The following is a 25,241-nucleotide window of genomic DNA, read 5'->3' as shown; positions in this document are numbered from 1 at the left end:
ACCTGTTCTCCACTCCTCTCTTCAGTCTGTGGCACCTCAGAATCTTTGCTCTTCCCCTCCACCGCCATTTCTTCGCCAGAAGTAGTTGCAGTTGCGGATGCGGACCGTCCCAGTGGGCTCTTTGAACTCTGGGGAAAAGAGGGAGCAGCTGCATCGGGGAGCTTGGAAGGCATGTCTGCTGCCGATGCCAGTGTACTGGAGAGGGGAACCACTGCGGCTGGAGTTTGGGGTGTGGCTGCCTCCATGGATGACCCCAGAGTGAGGAGTAATGGACTGGCAGACGGGCGTGGCACTGCCGGAGTCCTTGGGTGGATGATGGCACTGCAGATTAACGCAGCTTCTGTACACGTGCTCGACACCTACATGACCATATTTATAAATAAATACACAAACAGTTATCAGGATAAACTCCCTCTTTCCATCAAAACTCTTATTTTTGCCAACTCAGGAAAGCCACTTGCTAAAACAAAGCGGCTGACGTGTTTAGAAGCAGCCACTAAGTGTTTAATGAAAAAAGTCATACAGCTTGTTGAATTGACATTAAAATACAGCAGCTGATTTCTCATTCATAAATTTGTGGCTCTTTTTAATGATCATAGTGATCATCTGTATGTCCGATACATGACTTGTGATATTAACCTTGGATTTGTTTTCTTTCTTTTTTGAAATTTTCCCACCCAGCCGCCTTGGAAAGACCATCTGAAAAAAACAAGGAAGATAATTACGAACACTAAATGATCTTAATTACTATACTAATCTGATATTCAAATGAGTATCTGAATATAAGAACGACCCAAGTCCACAGAAGACCATTTCGAGTAAACTTAAAAAACTTCATATCTTTTTTATTTGTCCAATAATATTCTATTTAACTGTGATGGGAAGGCAACATTGTATATACAAATTAGAACATATATTATTATGACAATTAACATTTACATTAATTGTGGAGAGGCCATTTTGTGTGATGGACTTGGGTCGTTCTTTGAATCATATACATGATATTTTGCCATAGAGGTGAGAGAAGGATGAGAGAGGGCGCTATAACATGAATGTAAGAATGACCAAAGTCCTTCATTCTTACATTCATATAAGATTTCACTCATTGATTTCAGGCACTTCCGGGGGTAATTAGGATTTATCATTTATACACAAGATGAGTCCATGCATAAGCTACAATTTCCGATGTCAAACTCAATTTGGCCAAAAATTGGACTTGGGTCGTTCTTATATTCAGGTCTTCAAATATCTGTCTTAGTATTTGAAATGGCCCATTTATGAAAATTCTTTCCTTGTCCTTTTTCAAAAACTTGGTACTCCATATTTGTCACAGCAGAAGCCACAGGGTAGCTAATGAGATGAAATGTTCTTCACACAAGAGTTCTTACCGTCTCCATTCTAATACAGGGAAACCCCAATATAACGAGGTTGCCAGGACTGCAAATTTTACCTAATTATAACCAGTATCTGTTTGTTTTGTATTGTAAAAACATACTAAAAGTTTTGTAAACACACTAAAAAGGCACCAGCTAAAACAGAAGTGGAAAACTGAGACCCCCGAATTAACCTCATCAAAAGCGGTACCTCGTTGAAAGTGAGCTTGTTATAACTGAGTTTCCTTGTAATAACTCAGGTGTGCTTGGTGTTTTATTAGGACATTTGGTAATTACTATTCACAGTGTCCAATATCACAGGCAAGATTAATCTTACTTTGAGGCTGGCGTCATTTTTGCCCTTCCGGAAGATGCCGACGGCCAATTTTGTCACTGAGGAGGCCTGGGGGTGAGGCACGAGCACCCCGGCCAAGAGGACACGGTACAGCCAGCGTCGGCAGTCCGAGTCAGAGTACGGGGCCGAGAGCTCCTCTGATGAGCTGTTCTGTATTCTAACCAGCTGGGCAGTTACAAATTTGCTCATGTCCTGGAGAGTGAAATGCCATAGAGTAATGCTGTTTACAACTAAACTTGTTACAGTGACTGTAAAAGTGGATATTTTTGCATGAATAATTTTTCACCCTCGGCGGGTCAAGAAGTACTATAATGTGTTTGGCGCTGTTGTACTATAATGTGTTTGGCGCTGTTGTGCTGCTGCCATTTCTGCTTCCTGTGATTGTTTGATTTTTATGGGACATTGACTGTTTCCTTCCTCAAATCTTGTGTCAGATGGTTCTACATGGAACTGTCCACTGGCTGGACACTTTGAACATCATTTGGTCAATTGGTTGTGGAGTAATATTGGTATGATTTTCATGCAGGTTTGGGTTGCTTGGCTACTGCTTTTTACACACTGTCTTAGCACAGTGCATGAAGCAGGGACAGTTGCTGTTTGCTACACACCATTGACAAGACCACTTACAATAGATGGATTTCTTTCTGGACCTTGGATGAATAGTGTGACAATGGATGAGTGCACTTCTTCAATACCTTGTGCTGTGAAGCCAGGCTCTCATACCAATGGCTCTAATGTGTGCTATACAAGGCAAGCCTTGTACTCTCTTCGCCACAGCCTTGGTACACAGCATCTACCCCCGGATACTTATGCTCGCATCATGGAGCTAGGTATAAGTCACATGAGAGGCAGGAGAGGTGGACGACATATTCGTAATAGGACTGGCACTTGTGAAGCACAAAATGGTCGACTGCAACAAAAGTATGTATACTCTCAAGTGAATAACAGTACAATTCCGGTGCTAGTAACTGCTTGTGGAGAACCAGTACATTCCCATAAACGTAGATTACACACCAAGAATCTGGTATCTGTTCAAAGGGAGAGGTATGATAAACTCAATGTTCATCTCTGGAACTGTAACTCGCTCAGAAATAAATCTGTTCTTTTGTTCGACTACATACTGGAGAACAATGTTGATATCATGTTTCTGACTGAGACATGGTTGAGGAGTGAGGATCCAGTTGTGATTGGTGAGAGCACACCCTCAGGCTATACCTTTATCAATGCATCACGTGACAGAGATAACACCCATGGGGGTGGAGTCGCTGTTATCTATAGAACTGGTCTTAACCTCTCTACTGTCAACATTGGTCCTAAACGCAACACTTACGAACTAGTCTGTGCTACTGACCCTGCAAAAATGGTGAGCTATGTTCTGATCTACAGACCTCCACCGTCCACACGTTACAGGCTGAAGACACGTGACTTCCTTGCAGATTTTGATGAGCTAGTCAAAGAGCTGACCACACGTTCTGGTAAACTCCTGTTAATTGGAGACTTCAACATACATGTAGACATTCCTAACAAGCCTGATGTAACTCAGTTTCTCTCATCTCTTGAAGAAGCTGGTCTCCAACAGCATGTACATGGCCCAACGCACAAGTGTGGACACACTCTTGATCTAATCATTTCGAGAGCCAATGACGAGTCATTTGTGAAAAAATGTCAAATCCATGAAAAATTGTACTCTGATCACCATTTCGTGAGTTGTGTTCTGGATGTAGCTACACCCAAGTCACAGCATGAAATATCTGTTTCTCGTAACTTTCGAATGCTGGATAAGGATGAGTTTAATGCAAGGATTGCAGAAGCCTTCGTGCAGTTTCCTTTTGATAGCTCGCCCAGTGATCAAGCTGAATTCTACGACTCCACCACCACTAAAGTACTGGATGACCTATGCCCGGCCGCTGAAAGGAAGCGCAGAAATTGTTCTCGTCCAGCATGGTATACTGATAATATCTATTGTGCCAGACGTACCCGACGCAGGCTTGAACGATCTTGGCGAAAAAGTCGCAGTGATGCTGATTACGCCAAGTACTTAAGGCAAATTCATACCCTTGACAGACTTGTTCGCAAAGAGAAGTCTTCATTCTACATGGACCAATTGCGTGATGCTGACACCAAGACTGTGTTCCGTGCCCTCAATTCTCTATTGAATAGAAAGCCATCGGTTCTGCCATGTCATGTCTCAGCAATTGATCTGTCTAACAGATTTTCAACTTTTTTCAAGCAGAAGGTAGTGAAAATACGTGAGACCCTGACTTTATCAGTTTCCTCATCAGCAAATTCGACATGTAGTGCTGGAGATAAGACAGCCAGTGGACTAACGTCAGGTGTTGCCGAGTTCTCTGAATTTGATGTTATTTCTTCTGATACGGTGCGTAAACTTATCTCCTCATCTCCAAACAAATTTTGTTCACTTGACCCTTTGCCAATGTGGATGCTGAAGGAGTGCATGGACACATTTCTACCTTACATCGTGTCTATAGTCAGGTCGTCATTAGATTCTGGTGAATTCCCATCATGTCTTAAGGAAGCGATTGTCACTCCTTTAATTAAGAAGTCAAACCTGGATCGAGATGATCTAAAGAACTATCGACCTGTATCGAACCTACCCTTCCTGTCAAAGATAATAGAAAAGGCAGCACTGGCCCAGGTTTCAGAGCACCTGGAACTGCATGACCTGAACAATGATTGCCAGTCAGCGTATCGACAAGATCATAGCACAGAGACGGCACTGTTGAAGATGAAGAGTGACATCCTTCAAGCTTTGGACAGAAGACTTGTTGCTTTTGTTGTTTTACTCGATCTTTCGGCCGCCTTTGACTCTGTGGATCATGCCATCTTACTCCGTCGACTATCTGACTTGTTCTGCATCACAGGCACCGCACATTCCTGGTTTGCCTCTTACTTGTCAGGCCGCACCAGTAGATGTAGAGTTGCATGTGAATTGTCCACTCCTGAGTCCTTGGAATACGGTGTTCCACAAGGGTCAGTGGTTGGCCCAAGACTCTTTTGCATGTACACTCATCCTTTACAAGACATAACTGAGCAGTATGACGGTGTGCATGTCCAGTCGTACGCGGATGATGTGACGCTGTATGCTTTTGCGGATCCTAAAACCCCTGAGTCTGTAAAACAAGCTCTTCTTTCACTGTCCGGGTGCATTGAACATCTGCAGGGGTGGTTGAAAGACAATATGCTGAAGCTCAACTGTGACAAGACTGAGTTTGTGGTAATTGCTAGTACACAATCCCGTCATCGTTTAGAGAATGTCACGCTTACCATCTCAGACATCCCTATCAGAGCTAAGCTGTCAGCAACGAGTCTAGGTGTGCAGTTTGACTCTGCACTGAAGATGGACAAGCATGTTACGGATCTCTGTCGCGGACTGCATTACCATCTGTCCAACATCGCTCGCATTAGACCATTCATTGACAAGAAAGCATGTGAGGATGCAGTCAGAGCCATCTGTGCATCCAGACTGGATTACGCCAACTCGCTGCTTTATGGCATCAATTCCCAGCAGGTCCAGCGCCTTCAGAGGGTACAGAATCGTGCCGCAAAACTCATCTTCATGTGCCGTAGGCGCGATCATGTCACCCCCTTGCTGAAGCAGCTACATTGGCTACCAGTCGCACAGCGCATTGCTTTCAAGATCTTGACAATTGTATACAAGTGTCTTCAAGGGAAAGCTCCTACTTATCTTAGATCTCTGATCACCCCATACTGTTCTGCTCGCCCTGGACTACGTTCAAGTGCAGATAGCACCTTACTCCATGTACCCAAAACAATCAGTAGAGCGGGGGACAATGCTTTTGTGACGGCTGCACCGCGATTGTGGAATGATCTACCTCGGTGCGTCCGCATTTCCCCATCCCTTGATGTCTTCAAGAAGAATCTTAAGACTTTCCTTTTTGATGCCTATCTGTAACTGAATGTTGTAAAGTGCTGTGAAACCAGTCATTGACTGTGTAAGGGCGCTATATAAATGATCTGATTGTATTGTATTGTATAGAAGAGTTTCAAGTGTTTTTAATTCGGCGGAATCAAGACATCAACTACTGCAACATATAGCAAGCAAAAATATTTGTGTGCTTTTATTTTCGCGCTAGTTTCTGGTTATGCAAAAATTTCAAGACTGCGAAAATTCCCCAATTTACAGTATTTCTGACTTTTAAGTAATTGATAGTCCTCTGGTCTTTAATATACGGAGGGTATGCCAACTTCATTGAAGGAGCAATGTGTGTCATTTACTGGGCATTTCCTGTTATTCATTATAAAACATTATGCAGCAACCATGATTGGATATGCTCCTAAATTGCAATTCTTTCTGTGTACCTTTTTGGCTACAAATTAGGCACTTTTGTTATTGCCCAACAGAAACGGAGTTATCACAGTGTTTTTTCTAACATTCCTTTTGCACATGTGTCCATTTCACAGCAGAGATCAGCAGAGATCAACAGTTTCTGCAGGCATAAGGAAACTATGTTTTACTTTAAAGGACAAGTCCACCTTCATATACATGTGGATTGAGTGAATGCAGCAATATTAGTCGAACACATCAGTGAAAGTTTGGGGAAAATCGGACAATCCGTTCAAAAGTCATGAATTTTTAAAGCATCTGCGTAGTCACTTCTGGATGAGAAGACTACTACAGTGTATGATGTCATATGCGTACAACCATATAAAGAAAATAAAAAGAGAATTTCACAAAACTTTACTTTTTGAATAAAGTGCACATTTCTTCGACTTGTTACTGACATATGTTCTGGGTAATATTATTTCCCCTGCCTTCTGAAAGAGAGAAGTCAAGTGTTCTTTTGTTATGCGAGAAAAGTGAAAATCTGTTGAATTTTCTTTATTCTTTCTTTATATCGTTGTACTCATGTGACATCACAAGCTATACTAGTCTTCTCATCCAGCCTTGAGTGAGCAGAAACTTTAAAAATTCATAACTTTTGAACGGATTGTCCGATTTTCCTCAAACTCTCAATGATGTGCTCTACTAATATTGCTGCATTCACTCAGCCCACATGTCTATGAAGGCGAACTTGTCCTTTAAATAGCAATAACATTTCTGTGTGCAATCCAAAGGGAGAGTTGTGTGGGGATGACATCACCTCTGGCAATTTGTGTCTTATCAGCAAAGCAAGTGAAGCTTTCAATATTCCATGACTTTTTTATATCATGTCTGATTCGGACGATACTTCAGTTATCACATTTGTTTGATTTTACGCTGTTTATACAGTCAACTTGAAGCAGACATGTTATTGGACTTTAAAGGGATGGTTTAGTATTGGTGGAGATTAGAATTTGGCTTTTCACTTATTTTGAGATACCAGGAAACCACTTATGAAATAGTACAGAGGATACCATTCTAAGCGGAATTCAAAGTTTATTTGATGAAAACAAGGTAAAACAAAGCAATCTTAATGAAAGATGGGTCCCACCTTTTATCAGGATCGCTTTTTTTTGGAAATCTCAGCCATTTCAAAACCAATTTTCATCAAATGAATACCCTTGAGGTACTGAATCCTTCTTAAATTACATGCTCTTTCATATTTCATAAGAGGTTTCTCATTATCTCACTTAGGAATGTTCAAAACATGAATCCCAACCTCAACCAGTACTGTACAGTCCCTATTACTCTTTGTGTGCCATAGTGTTGACCCTCTCTGTACCACATTATTCTGAGACTGCAATGCTCAATCACTTTAGGAAAACTTTCTGTTCTTCAAAGATATGTAACTTTTGATAGAAGCGTTTATGCTAAAATGCAGTACAGTAAAATTGTAGGGAAAAACTGCAGGCTTTGCTATGATGTAGATATATGTGCGGAATGGAATCTTGTGTGATGCTTTCAATGAACTGTGGCATACTGCGATTTATCGATCAGCTTTAACTGTGCACAGTTGGGCAAAATATGCAAAGTTGGCAAGAAGTCGAATGAGTCGAGTGCGCAGAGGTGGCACACAAAAGAGTTAAATTTGGGATGTGGATTGGGTTGAGAAGGCTGTACACCAGCTTTAGACTCACCTCGTAGGAGTTGGTCTTCAGTTTCATTCCACCGGTCAATACTAAGTGCCATAGAGCTAAGCGGAGAGAGAGAGAAACATCATTTTGTCATAAACCATGTCTTTTCCCTGGCATAGATTTCCCAATTATACAATCATGAATAATACATGAGACCAGTGTAATTACAAACATTTATTCTTAAATATTCACAGAAAGGTAGCAAATCTCTTGATAAAATGGACACTGTCAATAAAAATTTCAAAAAAGCTCTATCACCATGATTCTTTATAATCCTACAACAATAATCACAATAAATCTCTCACATCTCTGCACTTTTTTTAATCTAATAAGTTGAAGGTCATCTCATACAATCAGAAAAGTTAAGGGGAAAAGAACAAAAGTGACACTAATTCATTCTTTAGCACATATGGAATTGACTACTGACATTGCTCAATATTCATAGTTGAAAAATGGATTCAAACAATAAAATGAGTCTTGCTTACATTTAACATTTGAGACACATCCAGTTTTTGATAACTTCTGATATGTCACAATACATTACGTATTTACTTCACTTCTCCTCTTCATTCACTTCTGCCATACCTTTCAAAGCAGCAACACAAAGCCTTTGAGAAGCATAGACCATCGTTTCTCTCAAGGGGGGATCTTCTTTGCTCTCTCCCGTTTGACCTTTCACCTTTAGCTTCCCTCCTTTCTTGTCACTTTTCATCTGTACCGATGCAGCCAGCTGGAAGGAAAGTTAGCAATACACTTATCAGATTTTAGCAAATAGCAGAGTTTGGTTTTTTTCACATAATTTATAGGAATACATTATCAAATCATGTGACTTTACTCCTATCAAGTATCTACTTTAGTCCAGACACTATTCAAATGCATATTTCTCTCTGTCATGCTGTACCTTGTGTTACAGGTGCTTCCCTCCACCCGCCCCCCCCCCCCCCCCCCCCCCCCCGAATAAGCAGTGTGCTTTATTTGTCACATACGGTACATGTACATATCAGAGTTCTACAAAACGTACAAGAGTCAAATTGTGACCCGCTACAACAAAAGGATCTGAAAGTCGGGGAAAGTCGATTCTTTGAAAATGACATGGCATTATTCCCTTACTCTTCCACTGTAATTTCATATATGACAAGTCTCATAAAATGACTCGGTTGCAGATATACAGATGATTTTATGAGAGCATGTTGAGTGGTCAAGAAATCAGCATTTCGAGAACACCGCCTTCAAAATGTTCCTTCCGACGCAATCGTGATCAAGGGGAGGTAAGACAGTTTTCACCTCTTGACCATGGAAGGCATGCTCCTAGTAATACCTCGTCGATGTTCATTCAAGCCATGACCAATCAGTAACCAGGATGCAACACACTGACCAATAAGATCACTCCCTTGTTGCTAGGGGCTGAGTCTATTTGAGGTGCTAAATCCAAATCTTCGGACATGTTTCTCTTCCGTTGAAAGCTGTAAAATCATGGCCCAGAAAAATGCTAATTTTTTGCCTTTCCTTTGATCATATAGCTTCAAAATTTCGGCAGATGATGGACGATACATTAGACTACAAAATTATGTTTATGGAAATTATCATTATTATATTACACTACTCAAAAAAAGTTAAGGACCACTTTTTAATGTGTGTATACAATTTTCAAACCGGGTGCTGTATTTCTAGAAATACCCGAATATGGCTGTCTTGAATCTCCTCAAACACCCTGTAACAATTTCACACATGGGTGGTTTCAGTTGTTGCATGATGTCTCTCGCATTATTGCATATCCTGAAAAGTGGGCCCATTGTGAAGTGGTACAAATGTGGATTCAAATGCATTTTCTGTCTTTAGTCTCTACATCTTTATGTACGTTAAAAAGTGGTCCTTAACTTTTTTTGAGTAGTATATATTATATTAAATTATGGAAACTATGTTTTACCTTTAACAACAACCAACACTCACCTTAGTGGTGACAGACACCGGACTTGCGTCGTTGATGCACCAACCGACAAGCTTGTCACCAGCTTGCTCTGCGAGGCCAGATGATGCTCCTGCCGCCTCTAGCCACTGGACTATGGAAGAATATGTCGTACTGCGTAGAGCGCTGTTTCCGAATCAAAGCGAAATTTGTGATTAATCTGATCTGAAACAGTGAGCCAGAATGTGGGAAAATGCTGTATTTATGGCAAATGAAAGTTATGAAGAAACATATGTCATATTTTACCTGAAGTGCAGCCGCTTTTCATTGGTCCATCCCAAAACGTTGATATACATTTGGTTGATACGGTCATTGTAGTGATTTGCACAGCAACTGCAGGGAAAACATATCATATGTTAAGATGCACAAAGCATGTGATAAACCTGCAAGAATTAACAAGAGTCCTACAATGTGCGATACAAAAAACAACTGTCTACATACATAATTTTCAACTTGTCATGTAACAAGAGGTCTGAGGCTGCAACTCCAATATCATAAATGATTTAAATTCTTGGGATTAAAGTATTATTTTAGGGTTTGAGAAACACACACAGTACACACACACCTCACACTCAAGGGCAGATCGGAGCAAAAGGGTTTGAAATGTTTGCAAAGGGTTTGTCTACATTGTATTACAGACTAGCAAGAGGTACCATCAGTTCTTCAGGCCAAACTGATCACAATAGAAAAAAAAAAAGACTTCATAAGAGTTTGACTAGTTTTCATACTCAGCTATAAAGAATAAGTTACTCTTGACTTGTTCATACAAATAGAGACAAACCATATACATGTAAATATCTCGCATGTACCTCACATCATCCTAAATCTTATGACAGTTAGCACTACATACAACTGTACCTCTTGATAACTGATGTCAGAGTTTGAATAGCAGCCTGGTGAATTCTTGGTATGACAAATGCCAGCATGGAATTCTCCATTGTCACATGGCTTGCCTGAACACATCATAATAAATACAAAAACAACAACAACAAGATTCATATACGAATCGCAGTTATTTTTTCCCTGCTTGCATGAATTTGAAGCATTCAAGTACAATTCTACCCCATATCGAAGTTGATTTTCAATAGAGTAAAATCAGATGATCAGACCGATAGAAGTTTGCACCAAAATCACACATAAAGCAAAAAAGTGAAAGAATATTAATTAAATTTCATGATTTCACTGGATATATGCCGCTGGAAGAGGCTAGGATTTTATCATAATGATATCCCATTGGTCTGTACACAATAAATATATATAATTTCAATTAGGTTTGTGTATATGAAATGTTGACTTTTGCAGGAAAGGGGCACATAAACTATGTATGCTCTTCATATCATGCTAACTTGCACCTTACTCACCCACAAGCTGATAAGGTATACAACTAGAGAAGCACTCTGAGAGTGCAGACCTCTGCCAAACAGCTCATTTCCACCACTGATCTTCTTCTTCTATAGAGATCAATGATTTCTACGGATGTATACATGCTGAAAATCGCCCGATTTCCCAATCATAGAAACCTTGTGTTACGTCATTACTACCAGCTGCACGGTGCGCCTCGCCCTCGCAGAAACTAGCACGTGCACTTTTGTGCGCATGTGAAAAGCTCAAAAATTTGCAGCTTGAATTCCCAAGTTCATTGACCCTACCTGCCAAAATATCAAAAATACTTCATAAAATCCATGAAAATTCCAGATGAGTACCAAACTTTAATCATCTGTTCCTTGTGTCATTCTCAACCTTTCCTGCAAGTTACATCCAAAACCGTTCATAACTTTTTGAGTTATTTTGCACACGGACAAACAAATGGTAATAAAAACATAACCCCTCCCTTGGCAGAGGTAATAAACAAGACACATGGTGGCTTTGGGGTAGTTGGCTCTTGCATGATGGAATGGTGTGATTGAATGGCCATTGCAGCCAGTAATGCCAAGCGGTCAGCACTCTGTACCCGTAACATTACACTCTACAGTCATTTTTATCCCCTACTGTGCTGTGTTTGCTGATTGGCACAGGTGTCTGGCAACTACTGAAAAATCAAATGTGACTTTGCATCACAAAACAAACAAAAAGTCGCACACATTGATTTTGTGTGAGGACTGAAAGTAGGTGAAATGGGTCAACCTTGCCAGTTTTGAGTTTGTCATACTTTCTAAAAGAGAAAATTTTCTTCTTTATTATGCTAAAGTTTTGGGATCATAAAACAGACAGGATAATTGTGTTTTCAGCAGTTTTTCTAGAGCACTTTTTTGGAGAGTACTGTAATAAGGTCTGTCTTAAGGAGTCCCTTCATCATTTCTTAAAAACCTTTTGCACACTCTTAAATTTTTACTCTAATAACTTAAGAAAAGATGATGCTACTGCTGTGAAAGTTAGCAGTAATCATGGAGAAAGGGTGTTAATAAAGCATGCTTAATTTCAGCTTAATCTTATAATCCCTTCATTGTTGTTAGTCTGATGGACATTCTGTTTTTTGTCACATCCATCACACAGCTAGCACGGTTTAGTAAAGATGAAGTGCTTGAACAGACCCTGTACTTCAGAGCCTCATTTCTCTGTTCTCACTTTTCCAGAGTGTGAGCTTTCTTTCCAATACATGGATAGGTTAGGAGAGTCCATTTGAGCTGAGTTATGCATCATTTTAAAGCTCAGAGTCTGCTCTTTTAAAATCTGCCCTTAAAGGGTGTGTACAGTTCTGGACGAGGTGAGGATTTAGCTTTTAACGTTTTGTGAGAAATTCAGAAACCACTCTATGAAATGTCAAAGAGCATGCAATTCTAATGGGTATCAAATGTTTATTTGATGAAAATCGGTTTTGAAATGGCTGAGATATCAAAAAACAAGGTGAAACAAAGAGATCCTAATAAAAGGCATGGCCTGTAGTCTTTTATTACTATCACTTTTTTGGATATCTCGGCCATTTGAAAACCAATTTTCATCAAATAAACATTGAATCCTTCTTAAAATTACATGCTCTTTCATATTTCATAAGAGGTTTCTCATTATCTCACTTAGGAATGTTCAAAACATGAATCCCCACCTCAACCAGTATTGTACAGTCCCTTTAACTAAAAATCTTTGTCTGGCGACAGTTAGTTGGTTTTGTGATGCAGGGTCACAAATAGTAGAGATTATCTAATCCCCCTAATCCCTATTGTGTCACCATGGCCTCGCTTCCTGTTGGACATGAGGCACATTGCTTCATCTAATTGAGCTTACTAGTCAAATTCTACAACGAGATCAAGTTTGGATGGATTACTGAATGCTGATGAAAAAGCTTGGCAAGTTAAAGCCACCGTTTGCCACTGGAAACAGCGATAGAAAAAATGTTTGAGTTAGCGTATTTGATGCATAAGTATAGTTCAGTTGTATCACAAAACATCCCACCATACAAAAATTTTGCAGTAAAGCCACAAATATAAGCAGATATCACAAATTTTCTCAATAATCCACAGATGGTTTATTCTAGAAATAATTTAATAAAAACATTGTTCACATGTTGTATATTCAACAATACTTCACATTGATTATACTGATTAACATTTTTACATTCGATTTGGTTATTTCTATCCCTAACTCACATTTTAGAACTATTTTGAAGCACGAAAGCTGTTTGTTTGTTTTTAATCTGCAAATGGTAAATGGTGGCTTTAAACTACACACCTGGGCACAGAAAGGGGTAAAAATTCATCCATCAACAATTACTAGATCATAACATCAGGTACGCCACAATAAAACATCTACACCCACAAACAACAATTGCCTCCACATGATGTACTCACGACTGAGTTGCATGTGACATCCAGGGCTTTTGAGATGAAGTCAAGAATGTCCTTCAGTGGAACCATGGTACCTTCGGGGAAATGTTCACTGTGAAATAAGAGGGGTTAAAAACAAGAGAAAAACACAATGATATTCTAAACTCTATCAGATGAACAGACACTCATACTGATATCAGGAAATGGCACACCTGGTCAATGAGAGCATAATCTATTCTCCCAAAGTAGAAATTTGGTTTGTTATTTTTGTCCAAATCTATGCAAGTTATATGTTCTCATTCATTAAGGTTACTCTATTATCAACCCTAAAGCTTGCCAGAATTTTGCCCAGAGTTTCTCAAACTCAAAAAAAAACCCATGTATTACAAAATAACTTAAAAGTGAATGTAATCTACAAAAAAATTAAGAAAAATGAATAACATTTGGATATATGTCATACACAATTCTAAAGAAATCAGTCAGTTCAATAGACTAGGATGAATTGTGCATGTATGGTGAAAGGAGGATTGATGTAAAATCATTCTGTGTGGGGGCAGGGGGGGATGTATGTTCTCTTATCTGAACATTTTCCTCTGCTCTTTTTCTTTTCCCTAAAGCTTGTAGATATTGATAAAATCTTTTTTTACTTTTGTTAATTCTATAAACTCATGAACAAAGTAAAGACCGAGAGATTTTCAGTCTGACTTTTCAAATCAAATCTATTCTTGGTACTTGGCCAGATTATACCAGCCATGTTTTGAAATTCACAGGAAGCATATGCACAGCTGAAGCTACCTGTTGGATTTTGAAGAAAAAAAAAATCATAATCTGTACACATTGACTGTCAATGTGTACAGATTGTGATTTTTTTTTTTCAAATGAAAACACACACTAATTCATTAACCATGAATCAGCACACACAGTGGTCATGTTACGTGCATTCAAAGTGCCTACATTTGTTTCTAAGACCAGCAAGCACCAGGAGAAAGTTACGTGACTCAGAGCAAATGAAAACACACACTAATTCATTAACCATGAATCAGCACACACAGTGGTCATGTCACGTGCATTCAAAGTGCCTACATTTGTTTCTAAGACCAGCAAGCACCAGGAGAAAGTTACGTGACTCAGAGCAAATGAAAACACACACTAATTCATTAACCATGAATCAGCACACACAGTGGTCATGTCACGTGCATTCAAAGTGCCTACATTTCTTTCTAAGACCAGCAAGCACCAGGAGAAAGTTACGTGACTCAGAGCAACAAGGATTATGTTGAATTCTGGATGAAGAGCATGGCGGTACCTGAGCATGTACTGTAGACAGCAGCAGAGCGTCTCAATGTGGTTTGTAAGCTGGAAGGTTCTCTTTGGTTCTTCGGCGGGGACTTTCGGGAGACGCAGGGGCTCCACGTTACTGTTTGAACTCTTGGGGTCATCAAGATCTGAGAAAAGTTTTTTAGAGAGTTTAACGGAAGAACATACTCAGGATTTAATTACAGGCAAAATTATGAATCAGTGTGTAGGAGACTCCATTTGTGTACATTGCTATCTCATTTATACCATCTCTGTGTTGTTTATTGCAAACATTGCAGCTAACCCTTCATAGAAAACAATCCGGCTGGTCAATACTGACAGGCTGTCACATCAATCAAGCCACACAGACCTATCTGTCAGATGTGTATTTTTACAGTTGAAAGGTCACATACAATGCACAGTCCCACGTATATGTATACATGATGGACATATCTGCATGTCACTGGTTTGAAGCAGTAAGAATTTGAATCTAATTCTAAATATTAGATGAACTCTAATTAACCACAAAGAAAGATACTGCAATCAACAACAACAACAACAAAGTGGTGAATGTCATGTACAACCAAAAGAGTATAACTAACAATAATCACTGATACTGTAAATACACAACTGTTCACAGTGCATCAAATTTTGCGCATTTTGCACTACTTTCAGCTAGCACTAATTCTAATACCCTCAAAAATATCTTCACAAAATGCTCTGTACATCTTTATTAATGGGTTGACAATCGTGCAGCGCAAATATGTTTTTGAGCGGCTCAGTGAAAAAAAAAAAAATTAATCGTGCGAAAATATAGACGTTTACAGTAGCTTCTACAGTTACTTTGCTCACCACCGTAGAAGTCAGCGTACAGGTCAGCAAGTTTCATCCTCAGTGTGTGAAGCAGCCTGTTGACCAGCTCCAAGAAGGCCTCTCTGTGCTTGACCCCTCCTGACCCGCCTCCGCCAAGCCTGGCCAGTAGAGGGAGACACTGCTGTGACAGCTGAAAATTTACAACATGCCCCACACATGCAGTTAGTCCATACCAGAAATTACATAGTACTAGTGGTAGTTAGTAGTAGCTACATAGTAGTAGTAGCAGCAGTAGTAGTAGCAGTAGAAGGTAGAAGTAGTAGTAGTAGCAGTAGAAGTAGAAGTAGTAGTAGTAGCAGCAGCAGCAGCAGCAGCAGATCTAGAAGTAGAAGCAGCAGCAGCAGCAGCAAAGTATATCTTTATGTGAAAATCATACATGTTTTACCTCATTAGATATTGAGAAACCTATCATGCACATCTTATGAAATTAGTGAAATAGTTCCATGAAAAGATGTTAAAGTCACTGGTTTTTTCTCAATTTTTGGATGAAAAAAAAGTCCTTCACTGCGGGAACGCGTCCAGATAATAGTGATTTGCGGATAGTAGTAGTAGTAGTAACAACACAAAAACAGTACAAAGAACATGCAGTAAACCACAGTATCCTAGACATTTTACTTTTAAAAGCTAAAGAAGCAAATGCAAGAATTATCATCATTTTCACGAAGCATTTTTACTCCAGCAAATAGAAAGAGATACAAAGTATATATAGCATGAGTTTGGCAAGAAATAGTAACATTCACCTGAGAGAACTTGGCTGTTCATATCTAAAAAAGTTAAGTCACTACAATTTTCATAACAAAAATCCTCATCTCGATATTTCTTACCCTCGCAAGGTGTGGCAGACCATTGGTCAGGTGCATTATGATGAAATCTTCCAGGATGTAGCTGACGGTGGCGCAGGGGCCTGGGAAGCAGCGCATGCAGGCTGACAGTAGGCGAAGACTGGGAGCTGTCCACTGCAAAGAAACACATAATCCGTGGTGAGTTGATCTGGAGATGATGGATACTAGCGCAAAGAGCCAGTATCATCTTCAACATGATGTCTGAAACATTTATCCTAACTCCCCCCATCTACTGTTCAACCCATTGAGGACGAGTCCCGAGTTTACTCGGGCAGGTGTCTATGGGAAATGCATGTTGTAGCAAAATCAGTCCATCCTCAACAGGTTAACAGAGGTTAAATCACTTTGCTTTAGGACCAGAATGTGACTAGCATCTTAAGTTGTTCTGTAAAGAGAAGGGGACACTAAAGATGGCACAAGAGAAATATTTGTCTCTAGTATTTTGTCTCTAGTCATAAAAGCAAGGAGCCATTTTTTTTTTTTTTTTTTAAGTTTGACACATGGTATCATGACACAGACACTATGCATATATCTTAATTTTGGTGTTCTCAGGTAACTGCCTAGGGATAGAAGAAGCAAAGGGGAATTGAAGGGGATGCTAAACTCACCTCGGCATCACAATCCACAAGGGTCTTGAGGAAGGCAGGGATGTGACCCGTGGCCAGCTCTCGGGCAACATCCGGGAGCTGGGATGCCCAACGGAAGACCTCGATGAGAATCGCTGCTGATGCCTCTATCACTGGAGGAGACTGGTGAGGCTGCAAAGGGGAGAATGGAAGCAAAATATCAGTTTGCCACCATTATTACATTCCATCCATGTCTATTTTCCACTGCTACTTTTTTTTTTCTTCCATCCTATCTGATTCCATCTCACCATCATGTGCCTTAGAGTGCACTACTGTTAAAATGGAATTCTTGTTACAACAAAGTAAGAATTCAGGTCCCCAAATTATCATGTATATATCTTTATTTACTTTACTGTTCAGCTATAATGAAATTTTTATATAAGAAAAGGAAAGCGCTGATCCCGAGGACTTTGTTATAACAGAAGTGCACTTGGTCTCTTGGTCAACTCACATTGGGTGAGTTTGAGCGCTCTCCTAAAGCAAACTAAAGCAAACCAGAGGAGCGCTCAAACGCTCCTAAAGTGTACCGTACCGTACTGTACTGAGCCAAAAGTGGACCACTTCCCGATGTGCTCCAAAAGCGTACCAAAAGTTCGCTGTAAAACACGCGCGTATCATGCGTATGCGTCACAATGCAAAAACATCATTCTCTTTGTTCGGGACAGGTGTAAGCAGTTCAAGCGCCAGGTGGACGACATTCTTCCTAAAAAATGTGTGACCTTTTCTAAAAATAACTCATGGGGTACACTTTCTCAACAGAGCGCTCGAACGCTGAAAATCTGGCACAGTTAGGTACAGTACGCTTTGGTTCAGTTCGATTTGGTTTGCTTTAGAGCGCTCGAACGCACCCCTTGTTATCAATCACATTCAATCATACCCTTCTACTTTGCTTCCTCCTTCTATCCTCTACATTTTTCTTGTCTGCATTATCTTTTTTTTTTTGGTCCTATTTCATCACATTTCATCACAGCAAGCATCGCTCACTTTTCTCTTGAAAAGAGAGAGACATTTCTCATGTCTTCTCTCTTGTTCTTGATCTCAAATTCAACCACTGGCAAAATTGTCTTACAAGGTGCGTGTCCCAATTCTCAAAATGATGAGCTTTAGTTCTGTGACATGAATGCTAAAAAAAATGTTATATGTGGAAAAAACGGTATTCTGCACATGCGGGAGACTGCTGTTTCCACCGTCCAACCCGGAAGGCTACGCTGACTTAGCATTCCCATCACAGATGCAAAGCTTGGTAATATTATGCTTGCAAAACTTTATGTATATAATAATCATTATTTGCAGTAAGGTTTTCTCAAGACTCACCTGGAAGAAGGATATGAGAAGACGGGACCAAGTCACACTGTGTTTCAAGAAGGTCTCCTCGGAGCACTGGCCAACAATGGCTCTCAGCAGACACAGTCCCTCGAGTCTGTCAAAAAAAAAAAGAAATAAAAAGAACTAGAAATGTCGCTACGGCGACTGGTGTATGCCTCCGCCATAATACATGGTTCTCCTAATAGGTCTATAGTACAATGTCTTGACAATGCGTGATGACAGTTTCACACAATTGGCAAAATATTAAAATGACAGGTTTGCCACAAATGTGCTGAATGCTCACTTTCCTAGAACTAGGTTCAATTGGATGAATGATTAAAACGTCAGAGTGCAGGTATTTGGGGGAACTGATGATTTTCACCTGACTTTTGACCCTTTTACAAGTTTATGCATTGAGTAATTTTCAAGGTATTGAGAAAAAGTATAATTTCAGTATCAAATGGTAAAATAGTATTATCGAAACCTGGCCTTTGACCTTTGACCCCACAGTTCCAAAGAGAATCACTGTTAGGTAGAACATGCATAAATATGTAAGTTTCATGACAATACCTTGAGTTATTTTTGAGATATGGAGGAAAAGTGCAATTTAGCACTTTCACTTGACCTTTGACCTTTTGGCAAGAAACTTCCCACAGAATATATATCAGGTAATACATGCATACATCAAGTTAAAAAAAAAAAAAAACCTTCAGGCATTGCATAACCATAAGGAGAAGTAGTGATATTTTGAGGAGTTGACCTTGACCTTTGACCCCCTGACCTTTGAACCATGACCCCCAACTTCCCTAGATAATCACTGCCCATCGGTACAAGCATATATACTTAGTTCCATGAAGATACCTTGAACCATTTGCGAGATATGGAGAAAAACATGAAATTTAAATTCTTTTTCACAAAATAACCTGTGACCTTTGACCTTTGACCCTGTGATCCTAAAATCCACACAAAGTATCATCCCCCAGGGATATACCCTCATACCAAGTTTGATGCAAAACCACCACACGGTTCTTGAGATATCGACAAAAACAAAACGGGACGGACGGACGTACGGACGTACGGACGGACGGACGACCCGAAAACATAATGCCTCCGGCCACTTCGTTGGCGGAGGCATAAAAATAGAATGTGGTCAACTACAATTACAATTCTGATAGAGTGCCAGCTCAAGTGAATAACTTGATATGAACTTGTGGAAAAAAGCCATCTAAAGTCTGTGTAAACTCATCAAGCCGTGGATGATTTGATGGGGGTGCTGTGGCAGAGTGGATAAGACTCCTGACTCGATTCCTGCCCAGTGCTTACGTCCTTGGCCAAGATGTTTTTACCACCCCCAATGTCCCTCTCCACTTCAGTGAAAAAAACTGGTACCTGGCAAGACTGGGGCAATATAATGTCAGGACCCTAGAGCAGTGGCAATCAACACTGAAGAGGCTACCTGGATAAAGAAGACCTTATTAATATTACCAAAATTAAGCTGTAGACTATCATTTTGTCAGCATTAAATTGGCAATTCTCTGAATTCCACTGCATATATCAGAGAAAGATTAGATAGAACAGGACAATTCACTGAAGGTGCAGCATTATCGTGAAGTAGTCCACCACTCCATTCACCGCCATTCATTTCGTCATAACCGGTGATTGCTTTCAACCTCCATTGACATTGCACATAGTGAAGACGCACACGCAGAACAAGAGGGGACCATTGCAACTGATTGACAAATTGCCCTACTTCGACGTAAATAAGCACTGAATTGATCAGTGTTTTAGTAGTAGCCATGATAAAAAAATCATGGGCGTACATACTCGAGCAGGATTCGAACCCACGACCTCCTGATCACCGGACAGGCGTCATCTCCACTAGACCACCGAGCTTTCGCCCGACAGCAAGTGTTGGTTCTAATCCTTATAGCATGCAGCGGGTACTGCTTTGTTATTCAAATTTATGAAGTTCTTCCGTCGAGATGTTTTCATTGCAACTGATTGACAAATTGCCCTACTTCGACGTAAATAAGCACTGAATTGATCAGTGTTTTAGTAGTAGCCATGATAAAAAAATCATGGGCGTACATACTCGAGCAGGATTCGAACCCACGACCTCCTGATCACCGGACAGGCGTCATCTCCACTAGACCACCGAGCTTTCGCCCGACAGCAAGTGTTGGTTCTAATCCTTATAGCATGCAGCGGGTACTGCTTTGTTATTCAAATTTATGAAGTTCTTCCGTCGAGATGTTTTCATTGCAACTGATTGACAAATTGCCCTACTTCGACGTAAATAAGCACTGAATTGATCAGTGTTTTAGTAGTAGCCATGATAAAAAAATCATGGGCGTACATACTCGAGCAGGATTCGAACCCACGACCTCCTGATCACCGGACAGGCGTCATCTCCACTAGACCACCGAGCTTTCGCCCGACAGCAAGTGTTGGTTCTAATCCTTATAGCATGCAGCGGGTACTGCTTTGTTATTCAAATTTATGAAGTTCTTCCGTCGAGATGTTTTCATTGCAACTGATTGACAAATTGCCCTACTTCGACGTAAATAAGCACTGAATTGATCAGTGTTTTAGTAGTAGCCATGATAAAAAAAAATCATGGGCGTACATACTCGAGCAGGATTCGAACCCACGACCTCCTGATCACCGGACAGGCGTCATCTCCACTAGACCACCGAGCTTTCGCCCGACAGCAAGTGTTGGTTCTAATCCTTATAGCATGCAGCGGGTACTGCTTTGTTATTCAAATTTATGAAGTTCTTCCGTCGAGATGTTTTCATTGCAACTGATTGACAAATTGCCCTACTTCGACGTAAATAAGCACTGAATTGATCAGTGTTTTAGTAGTAGCCATGATAAAAAATCATGGGCGTACATACTCGAGCAGGATTCGAACCCACGACCTCCTGATCACCGGACAGGCGTCATCTCCACTAGACCACCGAGCTTTCGCCCGACAGCAAGTGTTGGTTCTAATCCTTATAGCATGCAGCGGGTACTGCTTTGTTATTCAAATTTATGAAGTTCTTCCGTCGAGATGTTTTCATTGCAACTGATTGACAAATTGCCCTACTTCGACGTAAATAAGCACTGAATTGATCAGTGTTTTAGTAGTAGCCATGATAAAAAAAATCATGGGCGTACATAAATTTGAATAACAAAGCAGTACCCGCTGCATGCTATAAGGATTAGAACCAACACTTGCTGTCGGGCGAAAGCTCGGTGGTCTAGTGGAGATGACGCCTGTCCGGTGATCAGGAGGTCGTGGGTTCGAATCCTGCTCGAGTATGTACGCCCATGATTTTTTTATCATGGCTACTACTAAAACACTGATCAATTCAGTGCTTATTTACGTCGAAGTAGGGCAATTTGTCAATCAGTTGCAATGAAAACATCTCGACGGAAGAACTTCATAAATTTGAATAACAAAGCAGTACCCGCTGCATGCTATAAGGATTAGAACCAACACTTGCTGTCGGGCGAAAGCTCGGTGGTCTAGTGGAGATGACGCCTGTCCGGTGATCAGGAGGTCGTGGGTTCGAATCCTGCTCGAGTATGTACGCCCATGATTTTTTTATCATGGCTACTACTAAAACACTGATCAATTCAGTGCTTATTTACGTCGAAGTAGGGCAATTTGTCAATCAGTTGCAATGAAAACATCTCGACGGAAGAACTTCATAAATTTGAATAAAGAGGGGACCAATATCACGATTTGGCCGAAGGCACATAAAGTCAGAAGGAAATGCACACAAATTTGTCAATTTGAGAGCAAACCCAAATATTTAAATATATATTGCCAATTTAACCCTATTCTAACTGGGCTATTTGAGACCAAGTTTTTACTGGGGGGGGGGGGGTCAAATACTAGCAATGAATTAGTAAACAAATAGGAATTTTTCTGGCCTTTGACATTAGTACACAATATACATTTACAACCCCTCCAACCTCATGAGAATAAGCCATTACCCCAAAGATACAGCAATATCACATTGAGTGAGCAAAAGGAACACCAGCAGAGGGTTAATATACTATACCTTGAAGCTGATGCAGTCAACATGGTATTCACTTGGCCTATCCAGTCCTGCTGTGTGCTTGTCTTCTGTAATGACAGCAAAAAAAAAAAGACAACATGAAAATGCTACTGTCGTTCAAGATGATCTTTGGCATTTGTATTAAAATGTCATGCTAACATTCCAAACATATTGTCGGATGAGATTGCTGTAAGGGCCATAAGTTGCCACTAAAGCCATAGTGCCCTTCTCATTCTCACCCAACAATATTTTCCCCCATATAAATATATCTTGCCCCTTGTACCTTATTGTTTTCCCCCACAGTCCTCCTCAAGAGGAAGGGTATTCTTAGCAGCTGATGAGAGGGGAGTAATATTTCATATCTAATGTGGTTTTAAAACCTGTACTCATGCTCTGAATGCCTTCTTACTTTGAGACTTTACTACTTTGCAGGGCAGGTTATTCCAGCGGGAAATGGTGTCCAGGAAAAAGGGGTTTGCCAGTTAGTGGAGATGCATTTTTAAGTTCCATTTCCAGCATCATGTGATGAGTGCAAAACAACTAAACTACTTTCACCTTGACACTCTAGCACTCCACATCATATACATGAGTATATGGATCTCTACTTTAGTGCTGCATACATTGTATATGAAATGTCAAAACATTGGCCAAAATAAACGGCGACACTCCATCAGGAGTTAGCCATAAACTGAATTGTTGTCCATATGTGTGTATATCGTCGCTGGGGCGACAAGACCTCCTATCTGCAAATGTCAAATGTTCAGGAGAGCCAAAAAACATGGCGGCCAATGCACAGTGGTGAATGGGATAGCCATTCCTTTGACATGCCATGGCAGCTTCATTTTTGGAGTAAGACAGTTGGGATTTGGACAGGACATCACTTAACCCATTATTTGACCATTAATCCAAAAAAGTCATTTTTACCAAAATTGCAGATACAAGGTCTTGTTACCCCAGCGATGATATACATATATATATATATATATACATATATATATATATATATATATATATATATATATATATATATATATATATATATATATATATATATATATCATACATACATATATATATGTGGGAAAAAACAGAAAAAAATTGATAATTGCTTTGTTGCAGACATTCAGAACACCCAGACAAATTCAGTGAACCTTTTGAGCGGGCTTTGACCAGTCACAAGCGATTGTGGCAGCATCAGAAATTTTGAGAAAAACCTGAAATCAAACAAGTGGTTCCACTGTCAATCCCATACTCACTTTTCCAGCAAATATTGCATTGCTTTCCGAGTATCCAGTAATCTGCTCCACCATGTAATGGACGTCATTGCCAGAGGCCTTTTGAACTTCTTGCAGTAAGACTATACCAGCATTGTCAAGCAGGTTGTGTACATGTAAATTTTCCATTCTCAGCCAGTCAGCTACAGCTGCCTACAAAACAAAAGACAAAATTGACATTAAAAATATAACATTGTGAGAGTTACCGTTTCTTTGATACCCCATCTATAGAGGCCATTTACAGTGCTCCATGAGCGCTTCTGAAGCACTCTCAACTCTATCCAATCCGCCCCAGAAGCAGTCTAGACCCAATTCTATGTTATGCACCTCTAGAGGCTAGGTTCAAAAGCGTTCCTGATGCGCTCTAGACTCTGTATAATATCGTCTCCAATGTTCAGAGTCACAGTGCTCCAAAAGTGGTGCAAAGGCACATGCTGTGCATACAGTTTATATGTCCAAATTTCCCATGCTCAAGAAGGTTACCATGACAGTTATGCCTGTCTCAACCATGGCGTATGTGGTCTCAGTGGGCAGTGAATCTCTGTACGAACAAACTCAGGGATCAAAGGGGCATACAATTTGTATGATGCATCACGCATTACCCCGGGGTACCGTAGAACCCCGGGTAACCGAATTGTGTAGCACCACCTCACGTCCACTCGAGGACTGCCAGAGAAAAATGCATGCACTGTGTGTGCGTGTACATAGCATTCCCATGCTACTGCATGTTATACTGTGTGTGTGTTCGTCCCTCGTTCTCGAGGATGACCAATGACATCAATTGGCTCGATGGGTTCGGAGGTGGCTGATGAGGCCAATCTGGGCAAGAAAGCCTCTCCCACAGGTAGGGCAGAAGTGGGTAGGGGCTACACTGTTGGGGTTGGCTGCTCTAGCTTTTCGCATCTGGTGTTTGTGCTCTGCCTGCTTGACGCGCTGCTCCTCTGCTCTACGGGCCCCTACAGCAATAGCGTGGCGCCAGGAAGGGCGATCTGCGGCAAGTGTCTCCCAGGACTCGGTGTTGATGGAGAAGTCTTTTAGGTAGAACTTCAGGTTATACTATGCGTGCATGGAAGCTGCGATACCACTAGCGTGTGCTTTAGTGCAGTGCAGTGTAGCGGCTAGCGCGCGCTAGCTCCAGCACCAAAATAATTTCCTCTTTTTGGCATCCAGGGTACAACCTTTTTAAAAAAAATGAATAATTCAACAAATTGGCTGATTTTTATTTGGTACCCCGGGATACCATTTATGTCATCATATATTGAAAGTCAAAGTGCTCAAGGAGCCTGTGCTCCTGTACAAAACTTTGTGTATAAATGGGGTAGACCTATCAGTATCAGATTCCTCACATGGGAGCAGAGCGAAACAGTGGATAGGACTCTTGACTTTCAAACAGGGGTCATCCCAAGTTTTACAAAACCATTATTGCATGATTACTAAGACATGAGAGCACTTTGGGGCGAGTAAGTCTCACAGTGTTAGTTATAT

The 25,241-nt window shown here is 40.5% G+C and overlaps 1 protein-coding gene across 1 annotated transcript; it reads right to left on the bottom strand.

Moving 5' to 3' along the window:
• Positions 1 to 36: 36 nt before the first annotated feature.
• LOC140244400 (proline-, glutamic acid- and leucine-rich protein 1-like) lies at positions 37 to 24,266 on the bottom strand. The gene is made up of 18 exons (XM_072324039.1): positions 24,240 to 24,266; positions 23,739 to 23,909; positions 22,486 to 22,550; positions 18,440 to 18,545; positions 17,108 to 17,257; positions 16,482 to 16,613; positions 15,637 to 15,787; positions 14,795 to 14,933; positions 13,513 to 13,600; positions 10,589 to 10,683; positions 9,977 to 10,063; positions 9,715 to 9,856; positions 8,350 to 8,494; positions 7,768 to 7,823; positions 1,711 to 1,920; positions 640 to 699; positions 197 to 359; positions 37 to 128 (listed from the first exon to the last, which is right to left on the bottom strand). Exons 1-18 carry the CDS (start codon positions 24,264 to 24,266, stop codon positions 37 to 39), a joined length of 2,079 nt encoding a protein of 692 aa, XP_072180140.1.
• Between the last annotated feature and the right edge of the window lie 975 nt (positions 24,267 to 25,241).

The sequence above is a fragment of the Diadema setosum genome, chromosome 21 (genome assembly GCF_964275005.1).
Source record: "Diadema setosum chromosome 21, eeDiaSeto1, whole genome shotgun sequence".
NCBI lineage: Eukaryota > Metazoa > Echinodermata > Echinoidea > Diadematoida > Diadematidae > Diadema > Diadema setosum.
The sequence above is the reverse complement of the archived record's forward strand: the minus strand, read 5'-3'. Positions and strand labels throughout refer to the sequence as shown.

Excerpts from the sequence above, each read along its gene's own strand:
- LOC140244400 (XM_072324039.1), bottom strand. The coding sequence starts at position 24,266 with ATGGTTGAGACAGGCATAACTGTCATG. Across the intron at positions 23,910-24,239 it reads AGACAGGCATAACTGTCATG|GCAGCTGTAGCTGACTGGCT; the intron begins GTAACCTTCTTG and ends TTTGTTTTGTAG. Across the intron at positions 15,788-16,481 it reads GTCTGCCACACCTTGCGAGG|CTGTCACAGCAGTGTCTCCC; the intron begins GTAAGAAATATC and ends GTAAATTTTCAG.